The 25,316-nt window shown below is 37.4% G+C and overlaps 1 protein-coding gene across 1 annotated transcript; it reads right to left on the reverse strand.

Annotated features, from left to right (window-relative positions):
* Positions 1 to 18,745: 18,745 nt before the first annotated feature.
* Positions 18,746 to 24,975, reverse strand: LOC149151608 (uncharacterized). Its single transcript, XM_089440853.1, has 3 exons — positions 23,966 to 24,975; positions 21,308 to 21,655; positions 18,746 to 19,634 (listed from the first exon to the last, which is right to left on the reverse strand). The coding sequence occupies exons 1-3, from the start codon at positions 24,257 to 24,259 to the stop codon at positions 19,029 to 19,031; spliced, it is 1,248 nt and encodes a 415-aa protein (XP_089296979.1). The 5' UTR covers positions 24,260 to 24,975; the 3' UTR covers positions 18,746 to 19,028.
* Between the last annotated feature and the right edge of the window lie 341 nt (positions 24,976 to 25,316).

Genomic DNA, 25,316 nt, shown 5'->3' on the forward strand with positions numbered 1-25,316 from the left:
GGAAAGGATCTCAACACATGGTTAGCACTTGCCACTTGACACAACCACATAGTGCTATGTGTCATCTAGTACACATCACCACCGTGTTTCATTTTCTCTTTGGGCCACATCATTAGCTTACCACTTATATTTTCCATTTAACACCTTGAAAAGCATGCCATGTCTTGTTGCCTTGTTGTCGTGTTCATTTACATGCTAATTTTTGACTGGGTGATCCAAGCAATGCTTGGGTGCTTGGCTTAAGCACCTTGTGGCTAGGGCTGTGATTGGGGGCCTTGCCACCCCATCACCTGTCGATCATTGTTGTGTTCATTGTGAGTGAGTTATTTGAATGGAGCAGTCTTATAAGCACTTGGGCCTTTTCCACTAGGATCCCCGTGATTAAAGGCTGTGACCGACAACCCATTTGCTACACCGCCTGTCAGCTCTCCCACTCCCTCATGAGTTGTAGTTTATTTTTTGGCACTGATCTAATGAGGGGCCTACACTAGAACCACGAGCCTTTGGAACCATGCTTGAACTAACGTACTTCAAACCTAGGTCTCTCCTTATTCCTTGGGAGTTAGCCTAAGTTCCATATATCGTTTGAAAGGTCATGGAGAGTGCTATCCAATCAAGCACTTTTTCATGTGATTTTGAAGAAGTCCCATACCAACAAAATGCCTTTAAGGATAGGCTACGCAATGAAAATCGAGGCATCATGAGCTTCACATACAATCAACTAGGACATCAATGACGACATAAGCCTCATGCATGAAAACCTCAACAAGCTCTCCCAAAAGTTGACATTACTTGACATCAATGACTTATATTTGAAATCAAGGAAACCTATAAAGACATTTCATAATATATCCATGATTTGTAAAGTATGGTTTTAGCTTTTCCAATAGTTAGGATGTGGTTTATATGGAAGGTGGTGAAAGGGAACAAGTTTAAACTTAGGATACACTTATGAGTTAGTTGTAACAATTCTTTTAAGTGTAGTGAGAATTTAGTAAAAAAATTGAAAGAAAATTATTTTTTATTTAATCAAATTGATGATTTGAATCTCCCATCAATCTAATGTTAGGAGTGGAAGATAATTGAATTTATAAGACTTCATAATGGGAGGATAAAAATGATCTATCATATTGCATCTTTAAAAGCTATTAACTTTGAAATAACAAATTGAGATGATCCACAATTTTGGTCCAAGAATCCTAAGCCAAACATTATATTCCAAATCTTCATTAGTGTTGTGTGATAATCAGAATTGGTGGATTACACTTGGTAAGCAAGATTTTTATGTGGTTGGAGTTAACACACAAGGTTTTGACCTAAGAATAAAGTTCACAAATTATGAGAAAACACACCTAAACGAAAATAAAGTTCACAAATTATGTGAAAAAACAACTGCTTAAATTATCATACTTGCCAAGCCAAAAGTACAGTTCACAAAATATGAGAAAACCAAACATAGCCCTAAAATTTCTCATGTAAATTTCAAAAAATAACAAGGAATGAATCCTATTAACGAAGATCGACTGGCTAATCTGCAGTGGGACAACGAGAAGTTGGACTGACTTGAAGGAAGGTTGATTCACATGGAGAAGAATGTATATTGTGACTATATTTTTTTAGTTACTGGATATTGGGCTGGACCATCTATGCCAATAAACTTTGATATAATTACGATATTTTAGTTATGATGGCTATCAGTAAGAATTTTTATATAATTATGATATTTTAGTTATGATGGCTATTAGTAAGCATTTTTATGGCTTTTATAATCACCTAGTTTTTTAAAGTTATGTTTTTATCTTATTGGCCAACAAAACTCGCCTCTTTGTTCAGCACAAAGTAATCCTTCTTTGAATTAATAGAAACTTTTAATTTTAAAAAACAACCTTAAAAAATAAAAATAAAATTATAAAGTAAAGAGACAACCATAAAGTGTGATTAAAAACTAATTTAATTTAGTTTTTAAGAATTTCATGTATTAGTAGTATGCACTAAGAAAGTTTTTGGTTTTCAGTTAAAGATTTTTTTTTTTTTATTAGCTATCAATCTTTTTACTATTTGGTGTAGTCTTTTTTTAAATAAAAAAACATACTACTATTTTTTTTTTCTTAAGCAAGAGCGGAACCTTCTATTCATTTATTTACAAAAAGAAACAAAATATACACAAAGACCAAGGAGGTATGACCCACCAATAAGACAGGCCAACCAAAGCCTTGTTCTCGAGCCATAATCTCAAACAACAGGCCGAGGGCCCACAAAACAAAACACAAAGTCCACCTAAGACCGTTCGATCCTACTCAACAGATCTAGTGGCCGAGACTCATTTTGGGTGACTAACAAGCACACCCTTTAACCATCAATTCGGACCTGATGAGCCCAATGAACCATATTTAATAAGTATATCGGGTCCGTCTGGGGTTCTAACCTTCAAGCACTTTATCTTCTCGATATCCACCATTTGTGCACGATCCCGATGAGGCCGTGCGACTAGCACGAAGTTTAACCTTTGAATCAGACCCGAAGCTGGATTAATCTCTTGCCTATATAATTTTGAGTCTGGTTTCCTCGTTATCCTTCTTTTTGTTCTCCACATGCAATGCACTGGATTGCCGCGATTTCGTCGACCTGCTTCCCTTTTATTGACATTCGTGTCCCAATGAAACAGGGTTCGAGTTCTAATCTTGATGTGGTTAGGGTCCATAGGTATATCTCTGTCCCACCTAATCTTGTTTGTATTCTCCGACCTGAGCACCATTAATATATATATTTCCTGCCTGAAGGCCCAATTTCCCGCCCGAAGGCCTAATGGATACTTACCCTTCTTCGCGCGCTTTGCCATTAACTAATTTTCCATGTGGACCAAATTTCTTTGTCTCCCATAGTCTTCAACCTGTTTATACTCCTTTCTTTGATAGAGCTCTCTATCTAAGGTTGCCTGTCTGGAACATTCTTCCCTCAAATGTCCTTGGGGAGTCCTTGTCCAGTCATATCTTACATTGGTTTTTGAACAGAGCACGCCTTCGTTTGCCAAGATATCCACTAATTTATTGGCTATTCTCCGCACCTGGATAAAACTAATGGTTCTCATGTTTTGCAGGTAGGATTGAATGCGTTTATAAAATTGCAGTAACCTCTAGTGTCTCGGCACTTTGTCTGGTGCTGATCCATTACCAATTTTCTTGATGGAATTAGTTATCAATTCAGAATCAGCTTCAATTATGATTTTATGTAGATTTGAGTCCCTTAGGATTGCTAGGCAATGTTACATAGCCATGAGCTCTGCCATATTTTTGGTAGCCTTCCCCAAATGACAGTGAAATATGGTTTTTATGAAACCTCTTTCATCTCTTATGACTCCTCCATACCCAACCAATCCCGGGTTTCCTTTTGAGGCTCCATCTATATTGCATTTCATAAAACCCTGAGGTGGAGGTTGCGAAAATTCCTTCTCAGCTGTTATATTACTTACTGTCTTGTTGTTGCCCTTGGGGGTAAGCCCCTGCAGTCCCAAATTTAGAGGTATTTGCTCATCTTGATCTTGAGGATGGTTATCAGGGAGATTTTTTAAAAGGGTTCCTATAGTCTCTTTGAGTTGTCTTCTGATCTGAGTCATGATGCTCTGTGGTGACCCAATCTTGTTCTTGAAGATTCTGTTGTTGCGCTCTTTCTAGACATCCCAGATTATGAATCCTGGAACCAAAGCCCACGCTTTGTTGATTATTTCATTTGCTAAGAAATTTTTCCTCCAATTCTTCAAAGTCCTAGTAATGCTGCCGATGTCCATGCCTGTTTGTTTAAAGATTGAAGCCACCCAATTCCATAAGGTGGAGGTGAAAGGGCATAGGTTGAGAAGGTGATCCATAGTTTCTTCTTGTAATTCACATAGCTGGCACATGGATGGTCTAGCTACCCCTCTTTTCCTTAGATTTTCCCAAGTCAGAATTCTTTTATGCTGCACTAGCCACATGAACAATTTAATTTTCATCCAGTTTTGGTTTTTCCATAGGTCCTCCCATACCTTATCAGGGTTTGGGAAGTCTAGCCCCAAGGCTATTCACTTGGCCTCTTTGAGGTTAAATTTTCCTTCATTATTTTTACCCCATCTTAGTTTATCTGGAGATGTTGATATTAGAATCTTTCTCTATTCCAAGATGACTATGAGAGCTTCTGCCTGGGCTTTCAAAAGGGAGTCATCTATGTAAACTAGGTTATTCCATTTTCTCCATTTTCCATCACTTCTTTCCTGATCCCAAGAGTCATTTACTTTGAGTATCCCTTTATTGTTAGTTTCATTCTTGAGATTGACAAATTCTTCTTTTAGCAGTCTAGGTTCCTGTTGCCAATTATCCTCCCAAAACCAAGCTAGGTTTCCATCTCCGATTTCCCAGAAACGTGTTTCTAGACTATAGCTCTATTTTCCCAATCTTTGTTCCAAAGGTGGGAGCCTTTGATGAGTCCCATCATCCTAATGTAATCCCTTTCTTGCCAATTGCTTGCATATTTCTATTTCCATACCCTGGCCCAAGGGGAGATCGATTATTTTAGCCATCTCCACCAAAGTTTCGCCTCCACGACCTTGTTTAGTGTTTCAGGGTCATCAAGTCCCAATCCTCCATGTGTCTTAGGCTTACATATTTTATCCCAAGCTACCAAAGCCCATTTCTTTTTCTCTTCCCCTTTGCCCCAAAGAAAATCCCTTTGGATATTCCTGATGTGTTACATTACTCCTTTAGGAGCTGGAAGGACTGAGAGCATGAAGATGGGGACAGTTTGAAGGATAGCTTTTGTAAGCACTGGCCATCCTGCTATATTCAAAGATCTGATAGTCCATTTCCTAATTTTGTCCTGAAGTTTATTAGTAACCAGCTCCCAAACTGCCTCACTGAGAGGTTTGTCTGTTAGAGGTACTCCCAAATATCTGGAGGGTAGCATATCTCTTTGGAAGCCTAGAATTCTGGTGAGGTTTCTCTGAATAGCAATGTCAGTATTTTTTTTTTTTTTGATTTGCTTAGGCTTACCTCTGTCCCTGTAGCCATAGCAAAGTCATTCAGGATTTGTTTGAAGGCTTGAGCTTCCTTGACTGTGGGTATAACTTGCAGCATGGTGTCGTCCACATTTGTTGATGGGTCAAGGCATCCCCATTTAAAGTGAGTTTGAGACCTTGGATTCTTCCTTCTCCTTTGGCATATTTGATCACATTGCTTAGCCTTTCCATCATGAGAATAAAGAGGAACGGTGAGAGCGGATCACCTTGTCCAAGTCCTCTCGAGGGCTTAAAGGTCTTTGATGGTGAGCCATTTAGCAAGATTGAAAAACTTGGGGTGGTTACAAGGGCCATTACCCATCTTATCCAGTTATGGTCAAAGACATATGATTTCAGTACTTCCTTGATGTAAGCCCAGCTTAGCTTATCATAAGCCTTTCTAGGTCAAGCTGAATGATCATACTTGCCTGCTTATTACTCTTAAGTGAGTGAACCACCTCATGAGTTTGAATGATGTTATTAAGAATTTTCCTGCCTTCCACATATCCAGTTTTCTCCTCAGACACAAGAGTTGGGAGCAGGGGCTTAATTCTGTTTGCAATTACTTTTGAAATAATTTTATACACCACATTGCATAATCCTATGGGTCTAAATCTGTCAGGTGTGATAACAAGCTACCAAAGCCCATTTCTTTTTTTGTTCCCCTTTGCCCCAAAGAAAATCCCTTTGGATATTCCTGATGTGTTGCATTACTCCTTTAGGAGCTGGAAGGACTGAGAGCATGAAGATGGGGACAGTTTGAAGGATAGCTTTTGTAAGCACTGGCCATCCTGCTATATTCAAAGATCTGATAGTCCATTTCCTAATTTTGTCCTGAAGTTTATTAGTAACCAGCTCCCAAACTGCCTCACTGAGAGGTTTGTCTGTTAGAGGTACTCCCAAATATCTGGAGGGTAGCATATCTCTTTGGAAGCCTAGAATTCTAGTGAGGTTTCTCTGAATAGCAATGTCAGTATTTTTTTTTTTGATTTGCTTAGGCTTACCTCTATCCCTGTAGCCATAGCAAAGTTGTTCAGGATTTGTTTGAAGGCTTGAGCTTCCTTGACTGTGGGTATAACCTGCAGCATGGTGTCGTCCACATTTGTTGATGGGTCAAGGCATCCCCATTTAAAGTGAGTTTGAGACCTTGGATTCTTCCTTCTCCTTTGGCATATTTGATCACATTGCTTAGCCTTTCCATCATGAGAATAAAGAGGAACGGTGAGAGCGGATCACCTTGTCCAAGTCCTCTCGAGGGCTTAAAGGTCTTTGATGGTGAGCCATTTAGCAGGATTGAAAAACTTGGGGTGGTTACAAGGGCCATTACCCATCTTATCCAGTTATGGTCAAATCCATATGATTTCAGTACTTCCTTGATGTAAGCCCAGCTTAGCTTATCATAAGCCTTTCTAGGTCAAGCTGAATGATCATACTTGCCTGCTTATTACTCTTAAGTGAGTGAACCACCTCATGAGTTTGAATGATGTTATTAAGAATTTTCCTGCCTTCCACATATCCAGTTTTCTCCTCAGACACAAGAGTTGGGAGCAGGGGCTTAATTCTGTTTGTAATTACTTTTGAAATAATTTTATACACCACATTGCATAATGCTATGGGTCTAAATCTGTCAGGTGTGATAACATTCTCCTGCTTTAGAATCAGGGCTATGAAAGAGGAGTTGAGTGCCTTCAGAACAATTTTGTTTTTCCTTGAGTCCTCCACCACATCGAGGATATCTTGCTTCACTATTTCCCAGCATGCTTTGAAAAAGTCAACGTTGAAGCCATCAAGGCCTGGAGCTTTTCCATTTTGCATTTCATTGATGATTGCGCTGATTTCCTCTTCATTCACTGGCCTGTTAAGATTATAATTCTCTTCTCTTGTCACTAGCTTAGGGATGTGCTTTGTGAAGTCCTTGATAAATTGAGTTCTGTCTATGATGGGCTCCTTGGTTATGCCTTGGAAGTGTAAACTAGAACAATTTCTATTTCTTGGTGTGTAGTGAGTTGATTTCCATGATTATCTTTGATCTTTGAAATCTTGTTTTGCGACCTATGATCCATGGTAGATTTGTGAGAAAACCTTGTATTTCTTTTTCCTTCTTTTAACCATTGAACCCTCGATTTCTATTTCTAGAAAATATCCTCTTGCTTGCATAAGCCTTCCCATTCTTGTTGAACATAATCATCGTTTTCCTTTCCCTCCTCGGTGAAGCCCTCTGTAATGAGGGTTTGGTTAATTTCCTGTAGTTTCCATTCTACTACTATTTTGGCTTCGAATATATTTCCAAATTCATTCTTATTCCAATCTTTTAGCCTTTGTTTGACATGTTTCAATCTCTAATGCAGAAGGAACATTTTAGTACCCTGAATTTGCATACCCTCTGTCCACCATCTTGCAATATTGCTGATGAAGTCAGGATGGGTAAGCCAAATGTTTTCAAACTGGAAAGGTCTATTTCTTGGAGTTCCTATAAAGGATGCCTCAAGTTGAATAGGCCAGTGGTCCGAGCCTTCGAAAGGAAGTATCATTGCAACTAAGTTATGGACTGTGAGGATAAGGTCCTCCGAGATAATGAATCTATCAAGTTTAGAGGCCACTTGAGATGATCCCCCCCCCCCTCTTATTATTCCATGTAAATATGCCATTACTTGTTTCATTATCTACAAGATTCATGTTATTTATGAAATTCTGAAATGCTATAGAATATCTGCCTAGTGATTTGTCTCCCCCTTTCTTTTTCGTTAGAGATCTGATCATATTTAAATCCCCTCCCAAAATCCGGCGGATACTCGGATGTCTTCCTCTTAGCTCCTCCAATGAGGTTAGAAGTTTGAGTTTATCTTCCGGATTTTGTGGACCATAACCATTAGTGAGAAAATAAACTTCCTTGTCCCCCAAAGGTTGGATGACCACTGATAAATAGTTCTTGGATGCTTCAGCATCTAGGATCCCAGGTTTTTTAGGGTTCCAGAGTGTGAGAATCCCTCCTGCTGCTTTGTCTGCTTTAACTTCTAGATATTCATATTTTATAAGCCATTTGCTATGTATCTCTCTTATTTTTTATACTGAACATTTTGTTTCCTGGATGAAAATCATATCTGATTTTTCTACTTTCATTCTATTGCTAAGATTCCTTTGTTTCCTTTTACTTCCTAGGCCCTTAATATTGCATGTTGTGAGCTTCATTAAGAAAGATTTGTAAATGAGTAACTAGTTAGGTCTTTCATCTTACTTGAATCGATCATGAGTTTTCCACACTCTATCAGCAGCTCATTCTATTTTTTCCTACCTCTTTTTCTGCCTGGGTTCCTAGGAGCTAGTCCCGATGTTGCCTTCATTGTTTTCACCCCTTCGTTGTCCTGACTATCATGGTTTCTTTTGACTCCCGAACCTTTTTGCTTGAGTTCTCCATAGGAATAGCTGTTGCACTCTATTAAACTCCTCTTGTGGTATCGAATCCATTCCTTTGGTGGTTCCTTGCTCCAAGAACTTTTCCAAATCTAGATGCTCCCTATCAAGAATATCCTGTAGTTCATGATCCTCTGTTCCCACCTTGCTCGGGGTCATCTCTTGATCCCTATTAAGTTCCATAGTGTTCAGCAAATCCTCCTTTTGTTGGTTGTTTTCATATGTAACCTCCATGCTCTTTTCCTTTCCTTCTCTCCTGGGCTATCCTCTGGTGTTTGGTTTGCTTTATCTTGCTCTTCTTTTTCTTCTAATACCTTGTACCTATTCTGACTTAGCGGCTTTTCCTCGTTGTTTTTCTTTTGGTACTTTCTCCCACCTTTACCTCTGTTTCCCACTTTGTTAAAGATTTTAGTTTCTTTCCCTAAGGTCGCTTTAGTTCTGCTTTCCATTTTGTTTAAGGGGAAATCTCTGAATAGATGCCCATGTTCATGGCATTTGCAGCATCTGAAAGGAACATGTTCATAGTCCACCACTTGCACCCATTCTTCATCACAAACTTCCAGAATTACTTCATCCAGTAGAGCTCCAGAGAGGTCCATCTCTACACATATACGGGCAAAGGAGGTATACTTTTCCACATAGTGGCCTCTCATATTTTTACAAAATGCACTAGTTTCTTTCCTATTGCTTTTAATGATTCTGGCTGCCAATAATCCAGAGGTAGGGAATAGAGCCTTACCCAAACCGGGACCGAAGTGAATGTCTCACACTCCGAGACAAAATTCATCACCCAAGGCCGCATATAAAGGCCTGCTTCAGCATAGAAGTAGGGCCCTCCTTCAAACACCATGTCTTTATCCTCTATGTTTGTAAATACTATAGTGAAGAAACCCTTGGATCCAAGGTGCAGATCTATATCCCCCTTCAGTTTCCAATGATTCTTTATCCATGCCTATAAAGCCTTCTCCGTTGGCGATAACCCCATGAATTTACAAATGATTGCAGAAGTCACCATGTGTTCCCTATGCGCCTGCAGCGCTGGATCACTTAACACCACTCTGGGTGTGATGGTTTCCCTAAGCTTACAAGGTCTAGTCCGATTTCTGGTGTCAGCATTCTGATTTTCTCCTTCTATTCGCTTTTCTCTTCTGACTTCTTCCTGCGTATTTTCATGCCCCTGTGAGCTTCTATTTTCCTATTTCCCTCTTCCTAAAACTAAGGTTTCAGCCTCCAGAGGTTTCTTGAAACGATTAGAGACCGTCTGACTGTAGGAGGGAGTGGAACTCCCCCCCTCTCGCCTCTCCATGGTGCCCAACATTGAGCTACTGCTGCAAACCCTAGCTCTGCTTGTTTTCTACCAGCGTTGTTCCCCTAGTTGGTGCACAAAATTCAATATTCCCAACTGACTACTATTTTTAATATACATTGAAAATATAAATAAATAGAGAATTAAGTTCTAATTTAATTTGGAAAAAATAATTTATAACTATGTAAATTTTTTTATTGATTGGTTTAATTAACATGGATTTGAACCTTGAATCTTATAATTTACATAATAGTTTATATCATAACAATCACTAATTAAACTTTTATAACTATGTAAATTTTTTTGTTTGATTGGTTTAATTAACAAATCTAGTGGCCAAAGACCAAGGAGGTATGACCCACCAATAAAACAGGCCAACCAAAGCCTTGTTCTCGAGCCATAATCTCAAACCATGGGCCGAGGGCCCACAAAACAAAACACAAAGTCCACTTAAGACCGTTCGATCCTACTCAACAGATCTAGTGGCCGAGACTCATTTCGGGTGACTAATAAGCACACCCTTTAACCATCAATTCGGACCTGATGAGCCCAATGAACCATATTTAATAAGTATATCGAGTATGTCAGGGGTTATAACCTTCAAGCACTTTATCTGCTCGAAATCCACCATTTGTGCACAATCCCGATGAGGCTGTGTGACTAGCGCGATGTTTAACCTTTGAATCAGACCCAAAGTTGGATTAATCTCTTGCCTATATAATTTCGAGTCCGGTTTCCTCGTTATCCTTCTTGGTGTTCTCCACATGCAATGCACTGGATTGCTGCGATTTCGTCGACCTGCTTCCCTTTTATTGGCATCCGTGTCCCAATGAAACAAGGTTCGAGTTCTAATCTTGATGTGATTAGGGTCCATAGGTATATCTCTGTCCCACCTAATCTTGTTTGTATTCTCCGGCCTGAGCACCATTAATATGTATATTTCCTGCCTGAAGGCCCAATTTCCCGCCCGAAGGCCTAATGGATACTTACCCTTCTTCACGCGCTTTGCCATTAACTAATTTTCCATGTGGACCAAATTTCTTTGTCTCCCACAGTCTTCAACCTGCTTATACTCCTTGCTTTGATAAAGCTCTCTGTCTAAGGTTGCCTGTCTGGAACATTCTTCCCTCAAATGTCCTTGGGGAGTCCCTGTCCAGTCATATCTTACATTGGTTTTTGAACAGAGCACGCCTTCGTTTGCCAAGATATCCACTAATTTATTGGCTATTCTCCACACCTGGATAAAACTAATGGTTCTCATGTTTTGCAGGTGGGATTGAATGCATTTATAAAATTGCAGTAACCTCTAGTGTCTCGGCATTTTGTCTGGTGTTGATCCATTACCAATTTTCTTGACAGAATTAATTATCAATTCAGAATCAGCTTCAATTATGATGTTATGTAGATTTGAGTCCCTTAGGATTGCTAGGCAATGTTCCATAGCCATGAGCTCTGCCATATTGTTGATAGCCTTCCCCAAATGACAATGAAAGATGGTTTTTATGAAACCTCTTTCATCTCTTATGACTCCATACCCAGCCAATCCCAGGTTTCCTTTTGAGGCTCCATCTATATTGCATTTCATAAAACCCTGAGGTGGAGGTTGCCAAAATTCCTTCTCAGCTGTTATATTACTTACTATCTTGTTGTTGCCCTTGGGGGTAAGCCCTTGCAGTCCCAAATTTAGAAGTATTTGCTCATCCTGATCTTGAGGATGGTTATCAGGGAGATTTTTTAAAAGGGTTCCTATAGTCTCTTTGAGCTGTCTTGTGGTCTGAGTCATGATGCTCTGTGGTGACACAATCTTGTTCTTGAAGATTCTGTTGTTGCACTCTTTCTAGACATCCTAGATTATGAATCCTGGAACCAAAGCCCACGCTTTGTTGATTATTTCATTTGCTAAGAAAATTTTCCTCCAATTCTTCAAAGTCCTAGTAATGCTGCCGATGTCCATGTTTGTTTGTTTAAATATTGAAGCCACCCAATTCCATAAGGTGGAGGTGAAAGGGCATAGGTTGAGAAGGTGATCCATAGTTTCTTCCTGTAATTCACATAGCTGACACCTGGATGGTCCAGCTACCCCTCTTTTCCTTAGATTTTCCCAAGTCAAAATTCTTTTATGTTGCACTAGCCACATGAATAGTTTAATTTTCATCCAGTTTTGGTTCTGCCATAGGTCCTTCCATACCTTATCAGGGTTTGGGAAGTCTAGCCCCAGGGCTATTCACTTGGCCTCTTTGAGGTTAAAGTTGCCTTCATTATTTTTACCCCATCTTAGTTGATCTGGAGATGTTGATATTAGAATCTTTCTCTGTTCCAAGATGACTGTGAGAGCTTCTGCCTGGGCTTTCAAAAGGAAGTCATATCTGTAAACTAGGTTATTCCATTTTCTCCATTTTCCATCACTTCTTTCCTGATCCCAAAAGTCATTTACTTTGAGTAGCCCTTTATTGTTAGTTTCATTCTTGAGATTGACAAATTCTTGTTTTAGTAGTCTAGGTTCCTGTTGCCAATTATCCTCCCAAATCCAAGCTAGGTTTCCGTCTCTGATTTCCCAGAAATTGTGTTTCTGGACTATAACTCTATTTTCCCAAACTTTGTTCCAAAGGTGGGAGCCTTTGATGAGTCCCATCATCCTAATGTAATCCCTTTCTTGCCAATTGCTTGCATATTTCTGTTTCCATACCTTGGCCCAAGGGGAGATCGATTATTTTAGCCATCTCCACCAAAGTTTCACCTCCAGGACCTTGTTTAGTGTTTCAGGGTCATCAAGTCCCAATCCTCCATGTGTCTTAGGCTTACATATTTTATCCCAAGCTACCAAAGCCCATTTCTTTTTCTCTTCCCCTTTGCCCCAAAGAAAATCCCTTTGGATATTTCTGATGTGTTGCATTACTCCTTTAGGAGCTGGAAGGATTGAGAGCATGAAGATGGGGACAATTTGAAGGATAGCTTTTGTAAGCATTGGCCGTCCTGCTATATTCAAAGATCTGATAGTCCATTTCCTGATTTTGTCTTGAAGTTTATTAGTAACCAGCTCCCAAACTACCTCACTGAGAGGTTTGTCTGTTAGAGGTACTCCCAAATATCTATAGGGTAGCATATCTCTTTGGAAGCCTAGAATTCTGGTGAGGTTTCTCTGAATAGCAATGTCAATATTTTTTTTTTTTTTTTGATTTGCTTAGGCTTACCTTTGTCCCCATATCCATAGCAAAGTTGTTCAGGATTTGTTTGAAGGCTTGAGCTTCCTTGACTGTGGGTATAACCTGCAGCATGGTGTCGTCCACAATTTGTTGATGGGTCAAGGCATCCCCATTTAAAGTGAGTTTGAGACCTTGGATTCTGCCTTCTCCTTTGGCATATTTGATCACATTGCTTAGCCTTTCCATCATGAGAATAAAGAGGAACGGTGAGAGCGGATCACCTCGTCCAAGTCCTCTCAAGGGCTTAAAGGTCTTTGATGGTGAGCCATTTAGCAGGATTGAAAAACTTGCGGTGGTTACAAGGGCCATTACCCATCTTATCCAGTTATGGTCAAAGCCATATGCTTTCAGTACTTCCTTGATGTAAGCCTAGCTTAGCTTATCATAAGCCTTTTCTAGGTCAAGCTAAATGATCATACCCACCTGCTTATTACTCTTAAGTGAGTGAACCACCTCATGAGCTTGAATGATGTTATTAAGAATTTTCCTGCCTTCCACATATCCAGTTTGCTCCTCAGACACAAGAGTTGGGAGCAGGGGCTTAAGTCTGTTCGCAATTACTTTTGCAATAATTTTATACACTACATTGCATAATGCTATGGGTCTAAATCTGTCAAGTGTGATAACATTCTCCTGCTTTGGAATCAGGGCTATGAAAGATGAGCGCCTTTAGAACAATTTTGTTTTTCCTTGAGTCCTCCACCACATCGAGGATATCTTGCTTGACTATTTCCCAGCATGCTTTGAAGAAGTCAACGTTGAAGCCATCAAGACTTGGAGCTTTCCCATTTTGCATTTCATTGATGATTGCGTTGATTTCCTCTTCATTCACTGGCCTATTGAGATTATAATTGTCTTCTCTTATCACTAGCTTAGGAATGTGCTTTGTGAAGTCCTTGATAAATTGAGATCTATCTATGATGGGCTCCTTGGTTATGCCTTGGAAGCGTTGAACTAGAACAATTTCTATTTCTTAGTGTGTAGTGAGTTGATTTCCGTGATTATCTTTGACCTTTGAAATCCTGTTTTGTGATATATGATCCATGGTAGATTTGTGAAAAAACCTTGTATTTCTTTTTCCTTATTTTAACCATTGAACCCTCGATTTCTATTTCCAGAAAATATCCTCTTGCTTGCATAAGCCTTCCCATTCTTGTTGAACATAATCAACGTTTTCCTTTCTCTCCTCGGTGAAGCCCTCTGTAATGAGGGTTTGGTTAATTTCCTGTAGTTTCCATTCTACTGCTTTTTTGGCTTCGAATATATTGCCAAATTCATTCTTATTCCAACCCTTTAGCCTTTGTTTGACATGTTTCAATCTTTGGTGCAGAAGGAACATTCTAGTACCCTGAATTTGCATATCCTGTGTCCACCATCTTGCAATATTGTTGATGAAGTCAGGATGGGTAAGCCAAATGTTTTCAAACCGGAAAGGTCTGTTTCTTGGAGTTCCTATAAAGGATTCCTCAAGTTGAACAGGCTAGTGGTCCGAGCCTCCAAAAGGAAGTATCATTGTAGCTAAGTTATGTACTGTGAGGATAAGGTCCTTCGAGATAATGAATCTATCAAGTTTAGAGGCCACTTGAGATGCTCCTCCCCTCTTATTGTTCCATGTAAATATGCCATTACTTGTTTCATTATCTACAAGCTTCATGTTATTTATGAAATTCTGAAATGCTATAGAATCTCTGCCTAGTGATTTGGCTCCCCCTTTCTTTTCCGTTAGAGATCTGATCATATTGAAATCCCCTCCCAGAATCCAGGGGATACTCGGATGTCTTCCTCTTAACTCCTCCAATGAGGTTAGAAGTTTGAGTTTATCTTCCGGCTTTTGTGGACCATAACCATTAGTGAGCAAATAAACTTCCTTGTCCCCCAAAGGTTGGATGACCACTGATAAGTAGTTCTTGGATGCTTCAGCATCTAGGATCCTAGGTTTCTGAGGGTTCCAGAGTGTGAGAATCCCTCCTGTTGCTTTGTCTGCTTTAAATTCTAGATATTCATATTTGATAAGCCATTTGCTATGTATCTCTATTATTTTTTCTACTGAACATTTTGTTTCCTGGATGAAAATCATAGCTGGTTTTTCTACTTTCATTCTATTGCTAAGATTCCTTTGTTTCCTTTTACTTCCTAGGCCCCTAATATTCCATGTTGTGAGCTTCATTAAGAAAGATTTGTAAATGAGTAACTAGTTAGGTCTTTCATCTTACTTGAATCGATCATGAGTTTTCCACACTCTATCAACACCTCATTCTATTTTTTCCTACCTCTTTTTCTACTTGGGTTCCTAGGAGCTAGTTCCGATGTTTCCTTCATTGTTTTCACCCCTTCGTTGTCCTGACTATCATGGTTTCTTTTGACTCTCGAACCTTTTGCTTGAGTTATCCATAGGAATAGTTGTTGCACTCTATTAAACTCCTCTTGTGGTATCGAATCCATTTCTTTGGTGGTTCCTTGCTCCAGGAACTTTTCCAAATCTAGATGCTCCCTATCAAGAATATCTTGTAGTTCATGATTCTTTGTTCCCACCTCGCTCGGGGTCATCTCTTTATCCCTATTAAGTTCCATAGTTTTCAACAGATCCTCCTTTTGTTGGTTGTTTTCATATGTAACCTCCATGCTCTTTTCCTTTTCCTTCTCTCCTGGGCTGTCCTCTGGTGTTTGGTTTGCTTTATCTTGCTCCTCTTTTTCTTCTAATACCTTGTACCTATTCTGACTTAGCAGCTTTTCCTCGTTGTTTTTCTTTTGGTACTTTCTCCCACCTTTACCTCTGTTTCCCACTTTGTTAAAGATTTTAGTTTCTTTTCCTGAGGTCACTTTAGTTTTGCTATCCATTTTGTTTAAGGGGCAATCTATGAATAGATACCCATGTTCATGGCATTTGTAGCATCTAAAAGGAACTTGTTCATAGTCCACCACTTGCACCCATTCTTCATCACAAACTTCCAGAATTACTTCATCCGGTAGAGCTCCAGAGAGGTCTATCTCTACACATATACGGGGAAAGGAGGTATACTTTTCCACATAGTGGCCTCTCATATTTTTACAAAATGCCCTAGTTTATTTCCTATTGCTTTTAATGATTCTGGCTGCCAATAATCCAGAGGTAGGGAATAGAGCCTTTCCCAAACCAGGACCGAAGTGAATGTCTCACACTCTGGGACAAAATTCATCACCCAAGGCCGCATATAAAGGCCTGCTGCAGCATAGAAGTAGGGCCCTCCTTCAAACACCCTGTCTTTATCCTCTATGTTTGTAAATACTACAGTGAAGAAACTCTTGGATCCAAGGTGCAGATCTATATCCCCCTTAGGTTTCCAATGATTCTTTATCCATGCCTGTAAAGCCTTCTCCGTTGGCCATAACCCCATGAATTTACAAATGATTTCATAAGTCACCATGTGTGCCCTATGCGCCGATAGCGGTTAACACCACTCTGGGTGTGATGGTTGCCCTAGGCTTACAAGGTCCAATCCGATTTCTGGTGTCAGCATTCTGATTTTCTCCTTCTATTCACTTTTCTCTTCTGACTTCTTCCTGTATATTTTCATGCCCATGTGAGCTTCTGTTTTCCTGTTTCCCTCCTCCTAAAACTAAGGTTTCAGCCTCTAGAGGTTTCTTGAAACGATTAGAGACCGCCTGACTGTAGGAGGGAGTGGAACTCCCCCCCTCTCACCTCTCCATGGTGCCCAACACTGAGCTTCCGCTGCAAACCCTAGCTCTACTTGTTTTCTACCAGCGTCATTCCCCCAGTCGGTGAACAAAATTCAATATTCCCAAGTGACTACTATTTTTAATATACATTGAAAATATAAATAAATTGAGAATTACGTTCTAATTTAATTTGGAAAAAATAATTTATAACTATGTAATTTTTTTTATTGATTGGTTTAATTAACATGGATTTGAACCTTGAATCTTATAATTTACGTAATAGTTTATATCATAACAATCACTAATTAAACTTGTATAACTATGTAATTTTTTTTGTTTGATTGGTTTAATTAACATGGATTTGAACCTTGAATCTTATAATTTACATAATATTTTATATCATAACAATCACTAATTAAACTGCCATATACCTCCTTTCAAGAGGAGATATCTGAAAACATTGGAGGTTTCCAATTTTATTGATTCCCATAAAACTTCATTTAAAAAAATTGTATATCACAACAAGTTAATCATGTATGTCACAAGAGATTAATCTTGGATCCTCTTGATCTAATGACAATAATCCAAAAACAATATGTTTTTTTTTACATCTATTTTTTTTTTCTCTTTAGTAATATAAATTTTAAAAAAATAATAATTAAAATAATTTAATTTATTAAAAATAATATTAATGTATTAAACAAAGTCTTTTGGTAGAAATCAATATCTAGTCCTAATGATGAACCACACTTGTTACTTCGAAACAAGTCGGCCAAAAAATTCTCTCATGTAATTTCTATTGAAAGACTTTATTTAATTCATTATGGATCACAGAAACTTGAATACATAAAATATTAATATAATTAACCAACATACTCTTTTTTATTTTTTTTATATACTGAAATATAATAAATATTTCCTGCACATTAAAAACTCAAAAACACCTCAGCTAAATTACCAGACTTGCCCAGCCAAAAATACAGTTCACAAATTATGAGACAAAACACCTACTTAAATTATCAGACTTGCCCAGCGAAAAGTACAGTTCACAGCAAACATAAAAATATCACATCGACCAAACGCTCAAAAAGGAAATCCATAGGAGAGAAACCTTAACAGAATTAACTCTCTCCTTAACAGAATTAACAGACTCGTTGAGATCGTACGCGCCTGCAGCAATGCAATAACGACCAAACCTTTGATTCATTAATTATGAAAAAATTTAGTAAATGCCCTAAACCCCAATCCTTTTGGTTAGTTCGATGCATTATATCTCAAGAATTTAGATAAAATTTTAATCAAAATGCACATAGTAAATCCAACTTGAAAGTGTCCATTTTTTTTAAATGCCTTCGCGATTTTCTAAATCGTTCCTATTGATTCTTGCCTTCAAACTTCATTTTTTTTAAATGCCTTGGCGATTTTCTAAATCGTTCCTATTGATTCTTGCCTTCAAACTTAGAAAATGCAGCATAGAATTTTGATTCTTTAAAACTGTTTTTGTTTGGCTAAAAGTTAGTCTTTAAAAACTTAAAGAAATAGGTTAACTGTTCAATACCTAGAAGTATCTAGGTTGGAGTGAAACCTTGCCCCATATAACTTAATTGTCCAAGACCTAGAAGTATCTGGGTTGGAGTTAAAACCTGCCCCATTACGGATTAGCAGGGGGTTGAGTTATTCTAGATGACGTGGTTTTCCTTGAATAATGGTGATGAGTCAATATGCATTAGTGATTAGCAACTAGAAATAACTATGAAAAAATTTCCTACTTGTGAAAAAAAATTGTGAAATTTTCTTTTTTTTTGTTTTAACAAATTACCTCGTAAAAAACAAACCAAACCTACAATTTTATACTATATACTCTCTTTTTATATTAATAAAAAAAAAACATTTTTTTCCCTTCTAAAACCAACCACAGAATCACCATCTATCCGAGATCCAAATTGAATAATAAAAGTTAACCAACCTAACCCAGACATTTATTATGTAAATTTCAAAAAATAGCAAGGAAGCCTCTGGCCAATTCCCCGGAAGCTATGACGGATGGGTTTGAGCAATAATGTCATAAAACAGTGGACGAAATTACTCCATTTCGATAGAAATCATATCTGTACTAATGATCATCACAGAGGATATATACAGTAATTTTGTGGCAGCTCTTCCTCTGGAAGCAGAAGCTGTAATTTTCTACAAATTCATGTTGAATTGATATTAACTCGAAAATAAAATAAAATTCGACGAAACAATATTCCAGAGCAGGCCATGAATGAGCGCCGACATCACAATGGCTGCCATGACCTGTATGCAACCAGAGAATTGCACACAGATGCAAGCAGAGTTCAAATAGATTTTGAATATAAATTACGATTGATAACTAGTAGCAGGTTCTGGTTCTTGATTGATGATGGGTGCCGCCAGTACTGAATTTTCACGTGTCATCGAAGGTGTCCATGGACCTGTCCACCGCTGCAACTTTTGCGTTTCGGCTAACGCCATTGGAGTGAGATCTCCCTCTGTCCTCGACAATGAGGTCACACGCTTCGCTGAATGGCGTCTGGTCTTTGAGGTCCGCCGGCGGCAGAAAGCAATCCATGGAGAGCCCCTGGACATTGAAGGCTGTTTCTTTTATCGTCCAGGACTCCTCCATTTTGGTCCTCGTGTGGTGCAGAGCGGCTTCGCCGAATTTGAAGAGTGTTATGACAGAGCGGCCCGCGTGGGCAATGTTGACACCGTCCACCATCTTGTAATCCTCCATCGCCGACTCCATTTTGCTCTCCCAGTACACCGTCTCTTCTCCCGTCGTTTGGACTCTCAGCAGATGGGAGTCTTCCAGCTGCACCAGCAGACCCGTCCTCTGGCTGAAGTATCCCACAACTGTGTGCCGAATTATCTCCATTGATCCGCTGCTTCTTGCGCTCAGCGTGAATGCGTCTGCTGACAGCTTCAGCATGAAGCAGGCTTCGTTGCCCACCTCTTTTTCTCCCACGCAGCGTGCGCCGGAAAAGAGATTCGCTATTGTTCGAGGATCAAGCCCCTGCATCAACACATTGCAATTCAATACCCAATGTAACTAATTGTAACAAACTGCGGATTCTCAACAAAATATTCAGGAATGTAGCAATCTTGTAGAAACCGTTAAAACTAAATTCCTTCAATTAATATGACTCTAGATGTCTCTATTTTATTTCAAATAAGGTTTTATTTTTGTTTTCCAAATAAAATAAATTACTAAGATGGTTAGAATTAATAAAGAGGATAGACATTTGAGATTAAAATCTGACTTAATTTAGATGGTAGTTAGATGGTAGTAGTAGTTAACTAAAGTTGGGTATATTTAATAGACAAAATTGTTAGTTTGTTAGAAATTTTTCTATCAATTTTTAAAATCTAATGAAGATTTTTAAAAATCATAAATTTATGTTATTTAGTTTATAAAATTAAAAGGTTTTAAGAGTTATTTAGTTTATAAAATTAAAAGGTTTTAAGAGGTGCTGAATTTATTTATGTATTCAATAAACATTTTAAATAAAAGGAAATCACAATTTCACCCAAAATTGTATTTCCAAATTCTTTTATTAATTTATTTTGATTATTTTAACAATAACATATACGCACTTTATAACTTTTGCTGTAAAAACAAGTAGGATTAAAGCATGTAAGATTAAAAAAAAGTAAAATGAAAAATAAGATTAGACTAGAAAAGAACCATTGATGTAAAAGGAGAGGATTAGTGTGGCCATATAAATTAAATATCTAGTAAATGTTCATAGACATCAATTCATAATAAGCATCAAAACACTTATTTCATGATACTTTTCAAGTTCCTAAAATTTAAAAAAAAATTCATAAAAACCAAATTAATTATGACTATTATTATTTTTTGCTAGGTTATTGAGTCATGAGATCACTGACACGGGCATTGCATCCAACCTCAGCCACACCAATCCTTAACATGGCTAGATTTTTATCCACAAAGTTTAGAACCAAAAAAAAGAACAAGATTCTTTACTATTGAAATTTACTTCCACTTTACAATAAAATTTTTAATTTGTAAACAAGTTTTATTATAATACCATGGGCCAATATCATAGTTTATCAATACTACATGTCCAAAAAATTATAACTCTATTCATATAACACTGGTTCATATGACATTATTTTCATTATTTACTCTACAAATAAACATATACACCTATAAACTTAATCAAAAAAAATTTAATTGAATAATAAATTTACTATAATTTAGTATACAAATAAACATAAACTTAATTAAAGAGAGTTTACTTGAGTCATGAATTTACTATACAAATAAACACGAATAAATCACTCTAATCTAGATTTGATTCTTAGACTTTCAGGTTCCAATCGAACATTTAACTTTTGATTCTTTGACTCCCAACCCAACTATATATTATTTAAATAATCCTTAAGTCCCTATCTTCAAATAGCAATACCGCGTGAGCGTGATCTAAGGAATAGGTAGATGCCAGCAATTTATTTTGTTGTTGAAAAAATTGTGTAACAACCGGGCTTTTCTCTATTTAATCTGCAAAAATTCAGGCACTACACCAACTCATTTCTGGGCAATTTCGTCGTGTTTACCGACCTACAATGACTAAAACTAAACGAAAAAATCACGGAAAAAAACGATATTTTGATTGGGAAGCATTACCAAGATTATTGGATGAACAGAATAGAGGCACCCACCTGTGTGGCACGCCTGAGAGGCCTACACGGTCCCCTGGAAGCATGGGAGCCTAGCCATGGCGTCTGTCGCCACAGAAGCTTCCCGTCGCTTCCTGCACACAGTTTAATCCCACCAACGACCAATTCCATGCACCACTTAACAGGCGACATCTGCCACAGAACAAAGCATCCCACCTCTCCGCCCTTGGACGGGTTACGGGTTCGAATCACCTTGTTGCCCGTCTCGAACTCGGATGTCACCATCTTCACGTTCCCCATTGCGTACAGGTTGTTGATAGAATTCAAAGCCTTCGGTCCCCCGCTCGCAGCAATGTATTGTTGAATAATATACTGAGCCGACGAAGCTTCCTGCAATAAACAAGACTGCAAAATCACTTCACCTGTTTTATAAATATAAACAATCATCCACAAATCTAAAATCTTTCTTGATGGGTACTACAGCTAATTTTTCTAAATTTATATAAGATCTTTTGTATATGGCTACACAAGCTATGTAAAATTTTGTGAATTGTGATACATTTCTACTGTAAATTTTCCCAAATCTCAACTTTTATTTGATGGTAATATTTATTATTATTATTTTATAGAGAAATTTTTGCTCATATTTTAGTGGTATCAGTTGTTTTTTTTTTGTAGATTTGGTTAATTTCTAGATATTTAAATTTTAGATTTTTTAATTTACACAATACTTCATATCAATCACAGTAATAATTAACTAATCTGAACCTTGAAAATTTCATTGTAATATTTTTCAAAACTACATTAATTAAGTATTTGATCAGAAATTGATATTTATATGAAAAATAACTAATCTGCACCTCAAAAATTTCATTGTAATATTTTTCAAAACTATATGAATCAAGCATGTGATCAAAAATCGATATTTATATGGAAAACATAGACCTTAAAATATGGATTTTTAGAAACTCATTCTATAAATCTACCAAATATACACTAATTTGATCTCCAACTAATCTGCAAAAATTTCATTGTAATATTTTTCAAAACTACATTAATCAAGCATTGATAAAGATTAAATTTATATGGAAAACATAGCTTTTTATATGGAAAACATAGACCTTAAAATATGGATTTTTAGAAACTCATTCTATAAATCTACCAAATATAACACTAATTTGATCTCCAACTAATCTGCACCCCAAAAATTTCATTGTAATATTTTTCAAAACTACATTAATCAAGCATTTGATAAAGATTATATTTATAAGGAAGACATAGCATTTTAGATATGAATTTTTAGATACTCAATCTATAAATCTGCCAAATATAACACTAATTTGGGATTTGGGGTTTGATTACATTCATTTTAAGCATGAAAAATTTCTTGAAGTTTAAAAACATTGGCGAATCTCACTAATCCCTAATATGCAAACTATAAAATGTTTATTGATATATTTGTAAAATTATTCAAATTTATAATGATTTTAAATATAACCTCTATACAAGCAATTTTAAGGTAAAATAATTTTACTAAAATTTGGGCGAATCGTCTTTTATAACATTGGAAATTGGCGAATCTTTTTTGTGGAAAAATCATGGAAAAATGGCGAACATTAGCCCTAAAATTTTCTTGGATTAATTAAGTGTTCATCCTTAATAAAAATACAAAAATTTAAAGACAGATTTACACAATCAGTTTAGAATGATCCTAAATGTAAAACCTACACTCAGTCATGGAAATTTGATCGGATGACTTAAATTTTATTTAAAATCTACTTAAAAATGATTGAGATGACATTTAAATTTTTAATTTGTATAATCAAAAGTATCTATTTTCTTTCAGAATTCTAAATTTATTTTTGCATTTAAAAATACATTTCAAGTTACCAAAAAAACCATCTATTATAACTAAACCCATAAAAAAATATAAAACAATTAAATTTCACCACAAATCAACTACTACATTATATTATTTTAAAAACATCACTACTTTTAATAAACATATAAACGAATTTATAAAATCCATATAAATATTCCTTAAATAAATATAAATATTCTTTTCATAAACATATAAATGAATTTATAAAATCTATATAAAATTATGCAAAACAAACATTATAACTTTCAGACAGACAAGTTACCTCCTTAACTAACTAACTATTACTTCAATTAAAAAACGCCACTCTAATTTAACTATCCCAAGTTTTGAAACAGATTTATATTATCTATCCAAAATTATACTAAAGATGAAATTGCTCTCAGCACTCCTACTCGCCACCAACCAATTGATCATCAGATTAATAATTCTTCACAAAAACAAGAAGACAACACACCCTTGTCCTTTCTTCAAGATCAGTACATGAAAAATACAGAATTTGGGGTTGGATTTTACACAATCAAGTTTAGAATTATGCCAAAATGTATTAGCTTTCAAACAAACATAGTCATTCCAACCAGTCATCCATTATAAGGAGTGATTTCAAACAAACAGTTATTCCAACCAGTCATCCATTCCTGTGCTATTCCCTTACTGGTTCATAATCAAAATATGAAAGAACATAAATTTACACAATCCATTAAATCTAAACCGCAATTCCATTAAATCTAACCATAATTCTTCTGGAAAGGGATTTGATCAGGCATAAACACATGAAAAACACAGGCTTCAATGCTTATGAAGAAATTATATATACTTACAGTGGGATTATTCTTGATGGAGACAACTGGTTTCTGGGTTAGAGTAACTGGGACCAAGGGTGCCCCAATTACACCGAGAAGCAACTGCAGATCGGTTCTTCTGCAACCAAAAATTGGCATGGCAGCCTTTCCCAGCTGGGATTTCATCCAGTGCTTGATGTGGCACCATGAATTATCCTTGGGATACATCGCACTGCCCGCGGTCTCTTCAGGAACGGGCACTTCCAGGACGGTTTCCAGCCCAACATCCTTTCTGTCATCGCTATCGTTCGACCCAGATGAATTCCTCATCATGGCCTCCTAATCCCCCGCGACCCGTCCCCAATCACAGACACTATAATTCTCCCAAGATGCGCAACAAATTTCATTAAACTTTCAATAGTCTCCCAAGATGCGCAACTAATTTCATTAAACTTTCATCATTCTCCACCCCGGCCTGCAAATCCATGGGTGGTCACCGGCCATTTTCCACAACTGGTAATAAAATCTAAAGCAATCCCGGCGTGCCCTCCAAAAACCCAAAGCCAAGAAAGAATATTTAACAGCCTCAACGTTCGCTTCAAATACACACACACGCGCCTCTCATGGCTTCTCCTGCAAACCAAATTTTGGAATTTTCAATGGTGTCTACCCTAAATAATCCATTTCTCAAGTGCGCGCGGGGCCGAAGTTCACACAAATTTTATTTTATTTCTCTCAGAATCATGCTCTGCACGTTCTCGCCTCGACCCTTCGAATATCTAATTAATTCGTGAGAGCCCAACCACAAAGCGCGTCCAGCCGCCTTGTGTCGTCTAGCTGAGACGTGATGTGAGCATTCCTTCGATCCCAGAGTTTGAAGAATTCATTCCCACTGTCAAATCAAATTTAGCTTTTTTTGGTCCCCAGTTTTCACTCTTCACACGGTGAATTTTCCCTTCGAGTATTTTGTTCTGTTTTGGTTTCAGTTAGTTAGAGATCGGAAAGGCCGGCTAAATGTAGCAACATTTCACCGACCTCTCGCTAGAACACAGACCGCCCGACACAGGCTCCCGTCTATGGAATCATCGTTTTTAACTTTGTAAACCACGTGATTTAACCACTGATAAGTTTAGAATCTCGTATGCGTGGCGCGATTTCCTTGATTTCGCCATCTCCACTGGTGGCTCCGACCCAAAATAGATACGGTCCACCTGATGACCCTTTTTGGGGATCATGACAGCTCGAATTTCCAATCTTAAAATTCAAGGGTTCGCAAAGGATAAGGACAGAAGATCTGCATACTTGTTTTTCCCAAACAATCCTGTTGTCTAAATATTACTAGATTGAGATTAACATTTTTATTTTTTAATTTATCTTAATTTTTTATTTA

This window comes from Pinus tabuliformis, chromosome 9 (genome assembly GCF_031772625.1).
Source record: "Pinus tabuliformis cultivar Carrire ecotype Pingquan chromosome 9, CPIR1, whole genome shotgun sequence".
NCBI lineage: Eukaryota > Viridiplantae > Streptophyta > Pinopsida > Pinales > Pinaceae > Pinus > Pinus tabuliformis.